Source organism: Hemitrygon akajei, unplaced genomic scaffold (genome assembly GCF_048418815.1).
Source record: "Hemitrygon akajei unplaced genomic scaffold, sHemAka1.3 Scf000034, whole genome shotgun sequence".
Classification (NCBI taxonomy): Eukaryota; Metazoa; Chordata; class Chondrichthyes; order Myliobatiformes; family Dasyatidae; genus Hemitrygon; species Hemitrygon akajei.
Window position 1 is genome coordinate 9,078,259 of NW_027331920.1, and position 12,007 is coordinate 9,090,265.

The 12,007-nt window shown below is 45.4% G+C and overlaps 1 protein-coding gene across 1 annotated transcript in view; it reads left to right on the top strand.

The window, feature by feature from the left end:
• Nucleotides 1–218: 218 nt before the first annotated feature.
• LOC140719984 (uncharacterized) overlaps nt 219–12,007 on the top strand; it is a 94,162-nt gene continuing 82,373 nt past the window's right edge. The window contains exons 1-5 of the mRNA XM_073034897.1: nt 219–629; nt 1,329–1,424; nt 1,834–2,067; nt 3,900–3,922; nt 4,010–4,128. Of these exons, the coding sequence (XP_072890998.1) occupies nt 219–629; nt 1,329–1,424; nt 1,834–2,067; nt 3,900–3,922; nt 4,010–4,128 (883 nt within the window). The remainder of the gene's footprint in view (nt 630–1,328; nt 1,425–1,833; nt 2,068–3,899; nt 3,923–4,009; nt 4,129–12,007) is intronic.

Genomic DNA, 12,007 nt, shown 5'->3' on the forward strand with positions numbered 1-12,007 from the left:
GGCTTGGGCAGTCCATGGCCGAGTTTTCATTTCTGTTCCGACCTGCTTAATCTGTTTCTGATCCCTCCCTGATATAGATACCACAATTCCTTCCCACAGACAGCAACATAATGTTCATTTCCCGAGTCAAGTGCGTAGTGGACAATCGCGGTACTGCAGGGGATCAGCAACTCCCCGAAAGTGAAAGCATTCTGAATCGGGAAGTGCTGGGAGTTAACATGGCTTCGAAAGGACCGGCCGAGAGTTTGAGCGAGGAGGCAATTTGTCCCGTCTGCCAGGATTTCTTCATCGATCCGGTTATACTGGAGTGTGGGCACAACTTCTGTCGCTCTTGTATCACACGGTGTTGGGAAAGGGAGAAGAGAAAATCCTGCCCGGAATGTAGAGCGGTGTTTGCTGACCGCACCCTCAGGGTGAATCGGGCCTTAGCAAATATGACACAAAAAGTTCGGAATCTAAACCTGAATCCGAAAGGGAAGGAAATTAAACTTCACTGCGAGGAACATGAGGAAGAACTGAAGCTGTTTTGTGAAACGGACAAGACACTGATCTGTCTGATCTGTAGAGACGCGCAGGAACACAGAGAACACCGCTTCATGCCGATTAAAGAAGCCGTTAAAACCTACAAGGTAAAACTAAAGTTAATTTAATACTTAACACATTTCCTTTGTCCTACATACCATCACACGAGCCTCCATAACCAACACTTCATTCTTTGCAACTTTCACCATCCAACGGGATGCTACCAGCAAACAAATCTCTCCCTCCAACAGTCCAGACCCACCCCTCCCCACAACTCTCCGCTCTCTATACGGATCGCTCCCCGTACTGTATCGCCCTTATCCACTCGCTCCTCCCCACTGATCTCCCTCCTGGCACTGACACCTGCAAGCGGGACAAGTGCTACACCTGACTCCTAACCTCCTCCCTCGTCACCATTCAGGGCCGCAAACAGCCCAGTTCCTCCCGTTTCTTCCATGGTCGATTGTCCTCTCGTATTAGATTCCTTCTTCTCCAGCCCTTTACCTCTTCCACCTGTCCCCTCCCAGCTTCTCACTTCATCACCCTCCCCCACGTTCCCCCTCACGTTGTCTCACCCGTTACCTGTCAGCTGGTTCTCATACCCAACCTTTTTATTCTGGCATCTGTCCCATTCCTTCCCAGTCCTAATGAAGGGTCTCATCCCGGAACACCGGCTGTTTATTTCCCCTGAATAGATGCTGCCTGACTCACTGAGTTCCTCCGGCATTTTGTGTGATAATCGGGTTTGATCACCTGTTTCTTTTGATGCATCTTTGTTTCTATTTCCTTCACGCTCTGACTTCCAGGATCAGCTAAAATCTTCCTTAGACTCTCTCACAAAAAAAAAATCAGACTTCCAGGAAAAGGAGCAGCAACAGAAAGAGAAGATTTCCGGAGTTCTGGTGAGGCTTCCTGAGCGGAATTTCTGATGTTACTGTCGAGTTTTGCTCCATTTAATGCAGAATAGCCGAGTATCGCAGCTCCAGTGACCTGGGTTCGATCCTGACCTCTGCAGCTGTCTGTGTGGAGTTTGCATGCTCTCCCTGTGGCCATGAGAGACACCGACACATCTCAAGGACATGCCGGATGAATGGCTAATTACCGTTAACTCTGTAAAGGTGGGGAGGGTGTGCATGAATCAGATGGGGTTTATGGGTCAATAAGTGAGAATAGGTTTCAGGAAAACGTGAGGGAATGGTGTTGACGGGAATGCTCTCAGAAGTAGCATGGACTCCAATAGACCGAACTTAACGACAAAAGGAAACAGAGCACAGCAATGCAGTATATTAATCTTCACCTTTCATTCAACAGGAACAGTCACACAGCCTTCAGACCCACATCACATCCCAGTTTGCTGAACTGCGCCAGATTATCACTGAGAAAGAGCAGAGCTTACTCAGGGATCTCAGGGAAGAAGTGAAGAGGATTCTCAATCCAATGGAGAAGAATCTTCGGGAGATTCAAAAGAATATAAGGATTATTCAGGAGGAAATTTCAAAGTTAAAGGAACAGATGGATCAAAAAGACAGTGTGATATTTCTCAAGGTGAGGGATTACATTTTCAATTTATTTCTGTCAAATTGAACTAAATGAACAGTGGTATATTTGAAATAAACACAGCATAGAGGCCAGTTCTAACAAATCAATTGTCGCTGCTGGCGACCTCACACAAGTTGTTATACTTGCATGATGTGCCCTCCCATCACTCCAATAATGACATTTCAAAATGTCCAAGATACGCTTTCAGTCCTTCATTAGCAAAATACAATCTTGAAGCGATCAAACTTCAGGGTAATTCACTGTAAAGTAAGCTGCAACACAGCGGTCAAGAACAGAATGTCATCCGCCCGTCCCCAGCTCAAAACTGCCCAGAACAAAGTACAGAGACGTAACCTTTTAATTTCGCTTTTACCACGTCCCCACTCACGTGACGAGTTACCATAATAAACACCAGACTGGTTATCGTAATAAATACGTAACACAGAATACAATGCAGACAGAAAACAGACGTGTTGCTCCTACACATAGCATTTACAAATGTCAGTAAACTGTTTCTCACCAGACAATTGATGTAACTATTCAGGATTGTTGTTGTCCCATAATAATAAGATTATTAAGGGATTGGACACGCTGGAGGCAGGAAGCATGTTCCCGCTGATGGGTGAGTCCAGAACTAGAGGCCACAGTTTAAGAATAAGGGGTAGGCCATTTAGAACAGTGATGCGGGAAAACTTTTTCCACCCAGAGAGTGGTGGATATGTGGAATGCTCTGCCCCAGAAGGCAGTGGAGGCCAAGTCCCTGGATGCTATCAAGAGAGAGTTAGATAGAGCTCTTACAGATAGCGGGGTCAAAGGATATGGGGAGAGGGCAGGTACGGGGTACTGATTGTGTATGATCAGCCATGATCACAGTGAATGGCGGTGCTGGCTAGAAGGGTCGAATAGCCTACACCTGCACCTATTGTCTATTGTCCCAAAACTGGACTTCCACAACTTCTGTACATCCCAGGACAGAATGCAAATTTCTCTGAAATTATTTACTCTGACCACAACACAGAGTTGCTGTCTGTGTCCTTAATTCTACATAAAGTATCCTCTAAAACTCCCATTAACACCCAGTTCCAGTCATAGGCTGTGAGTGTGTCTGGTGCGGTGGGTGTGAGGGTCTCTCTGTCAATCGGTGAGAGCAAAGAATGTGACCCACCCATCAGACTTCTCTTCTGTATCCTGTTTCCATCAGATTAGGGAATCTTTCACTGTCTCTTTATTTTTTGGATAAATTTCAAATGGGATTATATCCCTTTCTCCATTAACAGGCCATTAGGTCCATCTTCTATCAGTTTCCATGCTTCACAATCCTCCACCCACCTACTCACCACACCCAGCAACAGTGCCCGAACTCCCTGGTCCCACACGTATTTATCCAGCCTCCCCATTACATTCAGTCTCTGCCGTTCCATTTCAACCACTCCTGTGGCACTGAGTTCCATATCCTCCTCACTAAATTTCTAGTGGAATTTGTTAAAATCCATCTGGAATTACATCTCCCCACAAGTCTCCCCATAAATAGAGGTACTTTCTCCACCTGCACACAATTAAATCCATTACAGATCTTAAACTCCTCCATCCTATCACACTAACGTCATATCTAGATGAAGGTGCAAACCCTATCCGGTTTTCACTGTAAGTTTCATCCTCTCGGTAATGGTCTGACATTCAGAAATTTTCCCTGTAATTTACCCCGTGGTTCTGTATTGTCCGTGTGTGTGAGTGATTGCGGGAGTGGGAATTTTCAAGACCTTGTAATGATTTGGATGAAATTCAGGATATGGACAGTAAGTCCAAGTCTAATCGGATTTGTGTTTTATTTATTTCAGGAGGAAGCTCGTCGGAATAGGAGGTAGGTCAGGCTCTTTACTGAAACCCTGAATGTATTTGTAAAATAGTTCAGAACAGCAATTTATAACCAGCAGTTTAATATTTACAGGATTAATGACAATGTCCAGGAATTGTCAGTGACAGATGAGACCCTACCGGTTGAAAAATTCGATCACCCCTATTTGTTGAAAACAGTGCTGAGAGAAACGCTTGATGCTATTAATCGAGGTAAAACTTACAAAGATTCATTTCTCCTTGTTTATGAAGCTCAATTTAGTTCCAATTTGAGGCAAAGATTGTCTGAAATACTGGGCTGAAGGGGAACTGAAGTTTATTTCACATCAACCCCACTGACTGGGAGGCATCACTGTCACATGGGCAGCTGGAGATGTCAGACCCCTGGACACACCAGCACAGGGTCACAATACAACCAATACACGGGACTGTCAGATGAACCACTGTGTCCTGATACCAGTCAAATGCACTAACACACCAGGACATGAGTTTGGATCTACCAGAGGAACTGGGAATTTAATACTGACGATAATATTTTAGGGAATAAAAGCGGGTATCAGTGTGGTGACCGGGATTGTCAGGAAAATACACAAGTCCTTCATGTGCCCTGAGAGTGCAGACTCTGACTAACACAGGTCTTCCCCCTTCCGGATCAGCATCTCTCACTGTTGTTAGAGGCAGAAGAGGGGAGTGGTCGTGATCGGGGACTGAATCGTCAGGGGATCAGACAGGAGAATCTATTGATGTGAACGGGACACCCGAATGGTATGTTGCCTCCTCGCTGCCAGGGTCAGGGATGCCTCGAATCGTGTCCGCAGCATTTTAGAGAGGGAGGGAAAAGAGCCAGATATCTTGGTAAATTTGTGACAATGACATTGGAAGTAAAAGGAAAGATGTCCTGATAATAGAATTTGGAGAGCTTGGTCGAAAGCTCAGAAGCAGCACCCCCAGGGTTGTAATTTCTGGATTGCTGCCTGTGCCACGTGCTGGTGAGGGTAGAAACAGGATAATTTGACAGATAAACATGGCTGAGAAGATGGTGCTGGGGACAGGGATTCAGGTTCTTGGATCATTGGGATCTCATCTGGTGGAGGAATGACCTGCTCAAAAGGGATGGGTCGCACCTCGACCCGAGGGAGAACAATATTCTCACAGAGAGGTTTGATAGAGCAGTTGGGGAGGGTCTGAACTAATTTGGTGGGGGGGGGGGTGGAACTGGAGTGAAGGGATAGGACTGATCGTAAAATGCAAAGATAGTCAGACTGTCAGATAGGGTGGACAGATGAGAGGACAAAATTGCAGCCAGAAGGGTGAGTATCAGTGCATTAGGGATGCAGAGTTAAAAAGGGTAGCAGATACAGTACACAAAGTGTTATATCTCAATGCATGGAGTATGAGAAATAAGGTGGATGATCTTGTTGCACTATTACCGATTGTTAGGTATGATGTTCTGGCCATCACTGAATTTTGACTGAAGGATGGTTGTTGTTGGGATCTGAATGTTCAAGATTACACAATGTATCGGAGGAAGGAAGGAAGGAAGGCTGATTGGGTGGTGTGGCTCTGCTGGTAAATCAGTAGCAAGATATGACATAAGATTGAAGATGTTGAATCTTGTGGGTTGAGGTAAGGAACTGCAAAAGTAAAAATGCCACTGACACCAGTCATATACAGGCCTCCCAACAGTCAGTGGGTTGAGGCCCACAGATTACAACCGGAAATAGAAAAGGCTGATGAAAAGGACAATGTTATGATAACTATGGGAGATTTCAACATGCAGGTCAATTGGGGAAATCAGGTTGGTAAAAGATCTCAAGAGAATGAGTTTGTTGAATGCAATGTGATGGCTTTCTAGAGCAGTTTGTCGTTGAGCCTACTCGCGGAACAGCTCTACTGGATTGGGTGTTATGTATTGAACCAGAGGTGAGTAGTTAAAAGAAACCTTAGGAGGCAGTGCTCACAACATGACTGAGTTCAACTTGAAATTTGATAAGGAGACAGTACAGTCTGACGTTGTAGTATTTCAGAGAAGTAAAAGAAATTACAGTGGTCTGAGAGAGGAGTTGGCCAAAGCAAATTGGAAGGAGATGCTGGCAGGGATGAGAGCAGAGCAGAAATGGTGTCAGTTCTGGGAAAATGAGGAAGCTGAAGGATAGATGTATTTCAAAAATTAAAAAAAAATACTCAGATGGCAAAATAATACAACCGTGGCTGACAAGGGAAAACAAGTTAATGTAAAGACAAAAGAGAGGGCATACAACTAAGCAAAAATTAGTAGGAAGACAGAGGATTGGGAAGCATTTAAATATCTACAGAGAGGAACTAAAAGGATGATTGGGAGGGGAAAAATAACGAAGAAATTGATTTAAATTGAATTGACTTTATTACTTACATCCTTCATATACATGAGGATTAAAAATCTTTACGTTACGTCTCCATCTATATGTGCAATGTGCAATTTATAGTAATTTATGATGAATTATATGTATAACATGCTGGTCAATATAACATAGAAATACAGTTGTGTTAGCATGAGTTAATCAGTCTGATGGCCTGGTTGAAGAAGCTGTCCCGGAGCCTGTTGCTCCTGGCTTTTAATCTGTGGTACCGTATCCCGGATGGTAGCAACTGGTACAGTTTGTGGTTGGGGTGACTCTGGTCTCCAATGATCCTTCAGGCCCTTTTTACACACCTGTCTTTGTAAAATAAGTTAGCAAACAATTTCAAATTGTTTTTCAAGTATTGTAAAAGAAAACAGACATAAGAGTGGATATAGGACCGGTAGAAAATGAGGCCGGATGTATAATAACGCGGGATAAAGAGATGGCAGATGAACCAAATATTTTGCACCAGTCTTCACAATGGAAGACACTAGCACTGTGCCCGGTGTTGAAGAGTGTGAGGGAAGTGAGTGCAGTTACTGTTACAAGGGAGAAGGTGCTCAAAAAGCTGAAAAACCTAAAGGTACATAAGTCACCCGGACCAGATGAACTGCACCCTAGTGTTCGGAAAGAGGTTGCAGTAGACTTGTGGAGGCATTTCAAATGATCTTTCAAAAATCACTGGACCCTGGCATGGTGCCAGATGACTGGAAAATGGCAAATGTCACTTAACTCTTTAAGTAAGGAGGAAGGCAGCAGAAAGGAAATTATTGACCAGTTAGCCTCACCTCTGTGGTTGGGAAGAAATTGGAGTATGAGGCTATGGAATACTTGGTGACCCTGGACAAGATAGGACAAGTCAGCATGGCTTCGTTAAGGGAAGATCCTGCCTGACAAACCTGCTGGGATTCTTTGAGGAGACTACAAGCAGGATAGATAAAGGGGATGCAGTGGATGTTGTATATTTGGAATCTCAGAAGGCCTTTGACAAGGTGCCACACATGAAGGTGGTAACCAGGTTAAGAGGCCATGGTATTACAGAAAAGTTACAGGCATGGTTAGAACATTGGCTGATTGGTGGGGAAACAGCGAATGAGAGTAAAGGGATCCTTTTCTGGTTGGCTGCAAGTGACTCGTGCCTCCATTCAGTCATGAGCAGATCCAATTCTTCCGGTCATCCACGCTCCACTGATTTCACCCTATACCCTTTGATGCCCTGGCTAATCAAGAACCTATCTATCTCTGCCTTAAATATGCCTTGGCCTTAACAGCCACTTGTGGCAACATATTCCACAGATTTTCCACACACTGACTAACGTAATTTCTCCACATCTCAGTTCTAAAAGGACGTCCTTCAATCCTGAATTAATACCCTCTTGTCCTAGAACAGATGGCTTTGTTTCCAAGTTTGCAGATAATACAAAGATTGGTGGAGGGGCGGGTAGTGTTGAGGAAACAGTTAGACTGGACAAGGACTTGAATGAGGAGAATGGGAAGGAAAGTGGCAAGTGATATACAATGTTGGAAAATGCATGGCCATGCACTGTGGTCGTAGAAATAATGTGCAGATTTTTTTTTCAAATGGGGAGAAAACCCAAAAAGCTGAGTTGAAAATGGACTTAGCAGTCATTCTGCAGAACACCCTAAAGGTTAACTTGCAGGTAGAGACAGTGGTGAGGAAGGCAAATCCAATGTTAGCATTCAATTCAAGGGGTTTAGATAGCATTCAATCCAAGAGCAGGGATGTGATGCTGAGGCTTTATAAGGCACTGGTGAAGCCTCACCTTGAGTATTGTGAACAGTTTTGGGCTCCTCATCTAAGAAAAGATGTGCTGGCATTGCAGTAGGTTCATTTCATAAGGATGATTCCAGGAATGAAAGGGTTATCATACAAGGAACTTTTGATAGCTCTGTGTCTGTACTCGCTGGAAATTAGAAAGATGAGGGGGGATCTCATTGAAACCTTTCGAATATTGAAAGTCCTAGACAGAGTAGATGTGGAAAGGATGTTTCCCATGGCGGTGGAGTTTAGCACAAGAGGGCACAGCCTCAAGATAGAGGGACGTCTATTTAAAACAGATGCAGAGAAATTTGTGCCAGCAGCTGGTGAATTTGTGGAACTTGTTGGGTGTATTTAAGGCAGAGATTGATAGGTTCTAGATTGGACACAGCATCAAAGGTTATGGGGAGAAGGCCAGGTCGTGGGGCTGAGGAGGGAAAAAAAACGATCAGACATGATTGAATGGCGGAGCAGACTCGATAGGCAAATGGTCTAATTCTGCTCCTATGTCTTATGGTGATCAGACCACTACATTGAAGCATTGTGAGAATGAGCTCGGACACACCAACAAGCATTGACATGGGTCAAGATTTCATCTCGGGAGAAGCACACACAGCATAACCGGCCTGGCAAAGCTCCCTCACACACATACACAGGAAGGACTGGCAGATTGTAGTCAGAGCCTCAGCAATGTACGTTGTTATTTCCCTCAGTAACCTGGAAACCAGTCTCTTCAGAGACAGTCATTTATTCATTTAAACAACTCAATCACGTGTGACACACGGCCACAGAAACAGAACAAATTCCCATTTAGGATTGAAATCTGCCGTCCTTACCCAGTCTGTCTGTTCTGTGGCACTGAGCTGCCCTCTGACGTGACGTCACATCAACACTTCACAGACAGACTCCGGGATGAGATTCCTCAGGAGGATGATCTGGGAGGGTTTGACGGATGTTGAACTCACGGCCCACTTCATCAATCTGCAATACTAAGATGTCTTCTTGAGCATGGCCCATTTGTGTGTGTTTGCCCCCTCCCATCCCTCTAACCATTTCCCATCTGTGTACCAGCCCAAATTTATTTTAAAATATTTTATTTTTACCTGTTTCTACAGCGTCTGAGGGCAAATTCCATTTACCAACCTCCCCCTCTCTGAGAATGTTACCCGGTAGACCACTCAGAAAAATTTCCCGTCTCACTTTCAATCTGAGGCCTCTGGTTCTGTACTCCCATTTCTTGGAAAAAGAAACATTATTTAAGCTCCTTATGAATTATTTACTTTGATAAGGGGTCATACCTGAACATCGTACACTACAGCTGAATAGCCCAATCTTATCCACTCTCTGCTTTTAACCCAAGCCCCCAGTCCTGGTAACATCCTCCTGAAGCCTCCTGTCCAGTGTAATGACATCCTCCCCATATTCGGGAACCGGAAATGCAGACAATGCTCCAAGTGTGGTCTATCATCGACATCAAAGGCCTTGCTGAATTTCATGTGGACAGTGTGGAATAGGCTGATGAATACAGGACTGAAGGTGTTTTTTTAGATTGGGACAAGAAGGGCGGCGTGGGAGCTAAATTCTGAAGGAAGGCAGTTCTGTAAAAAACTTCGCATACAAAAACGTCGAGACTGCGCAGGACAGCGCGGAGAGTTAAAAAAGATGACCACCCTATACAGCGGGCAGCGGAGTGGGTGGCAGCAGAGTGTAGGGCTTTGGCTCAACGGGCTTAGGCGGTAACGGGAAGAGGCGAGAGCGAGGAACCGACTCTTTTTCTCCCCTTGGCAAATCAGCCCGACGGACGGGGGAACAGCAGGGCACATTAGCAAACGGTTTAGAAAGTTTGTGTGCTTGGCGAAGTAAGTGGGTGAGTAGACCTATCTTTCTTTGTTTCATTCCTGTAGAATTAGGTAGCATGTCTGCAGGGTTAGTGCTTTGTTCAGGGTGTCAGATGTGGGAATCCTGGGAGACCTCCAGCCTCCCTGATAGCCACATCTGCACCAGGTGAACCGAGATTCAGCTCCTCGGAGACCGTGTTAGGGATCTGGAGCTGCAGCTTGATGACCTACTGCTTATTAGAGAAAATGAAGAGGTGATAGACAGGAGCTACAGGGAGGTAGTCATCCTAGGCTACAGGGGTCAGAAAACTGGGTGACTGTCAGGAGAGGGAAGGGAAATGCCCGGATAGTGGAGAGCACCCCTGTGGCTGCCCCCCTCAGCAACGTATATCGTTTCGGATGCTGTTGAGGGGGATGACCTGACAGGGGACGGCCACGGTGACCGGGTCTCTGGCACTGAGCCTGGCGCTGTTGTGCAGGAGGGAAGGAGGGAGAAGAGGAATGCAGTAGTCAGAGGGGATTCCATAGTCAGGGGAACAGACAGGAGATTCTGTGAGCCTGGTAGAGATACCCGCATGGTGTGCTGCCTCCCAGGTGCCAGGGTATGGGATGTCTCGGATCGGGTCCAGAATATCCTGAAGGGAGAGGGCGAGTAGCCAGCTGTCTTGGTACATGTTGGTACCAATGACATAGAGAGGAAAAGGGAGGAGGTCCTGAAGAGAGATTTCCAGGAGTTAGGAATGAAGCTGAGAAGCAGGACCTCCAGGGTAGTAATCTCAGGATTGCTACCTGTGCCAATTGCTAGCGAGGGCAAGAATAGTAGGATCAGGCAGATGGATGCGTGGCTGAGAGACTGGTGCAGGGGGCAGGGCTTCAGATTCTTGGATCATTGGGATCTCTTCTGGGGGAAGTATTACCTGTTCAAAAAGGACGGGTTACACCTGAACCATAGCGGGAATGTTTAATAGAGCTGTTAGGGAGGGTTTAAACTGATTTGGCAGGGGGGTGGTAAACCGGAATGGTAAAGTGGAAGAGGGGGAAAACAGAAATAAATCTAAGATAGTGAGTAGGAAAGATGTCAGGAAGGACAGGCAGGTGATGGGGCAAATTTGCAGCCATTGGGATGAGTTGCAGTGCAATCAAAACAAAGAGTACCAAATACTGGACTTAAGGTGTTATACTTAAATACACACAGCATAAGGAATAAAGTGGATGATCTTGTCGTACAGCTACAGATTGGCAGGTATAATTTTGTGGCCATCACTGAGACGTGGCTAAAGGATGCATGTCTCTGAGAGCTGAACGTCCAAGGATACACGGTGTATCGGAAGGATAGGCAGGTAGGCAGAGGGGGGTGGCGTGGTTTTATTGGCAAGAAATGATATTAAATCATTAGAAAGAGGTGACATAGGATCGGAAGGTGCAGAATCTTTCTGGGTTGAGCTAAGAAATAGCAGGGGTAAAAGGACCCTGATGGCAGTTATCTACAGGCCTCCTAACAGCTGCAGTGAGGTGGACTACAAATTACAACAGGAAATAGAAAAGGCTTGGCAGAAGGGCAGTGTTATGATAATTGTGGGGGATTTTAACATGCGAGTGGATTGGGAAAATTAGGTCGACACTGGATCTCAAGACAGAGAATTTGTAGAGTGTCTACGAGATGTCTTTTCAGAACAGCTTGTTGTTGAGCCCACTAGGGGATCAGAGGTACTGGATTGGATATTGTGTAATGACCCAGAGGTGATTAGAGAGATTGAGGTGAAGGAACCGTTAGGAGACAGTGATTGTAACATGATTGAGTTCACTGTGAAATTTGAGAAAGAGAAGCCGAGATCCGATGTGTCGGTATTTCAGTGGAGTAAAGGAAATTACAGTGGCACGAGAGAGGAACTGGCCAAATTTGACTGGAAAGGGACACTAGCGGGAGGACGGCAGAGCAGCAGTGGCTGGAGTTTATGCGAGAAGTGAGGAAGGTGCAACACAGATATATTCCAAAAAAGAAGAAATTTTCAAATGGAAAAAGGATGCGACCGTGGCTGACAAGAGAAGTGAAAGCCAAAGTAAAAGCAAAGGAGAGGGCATTCAAGGAAACA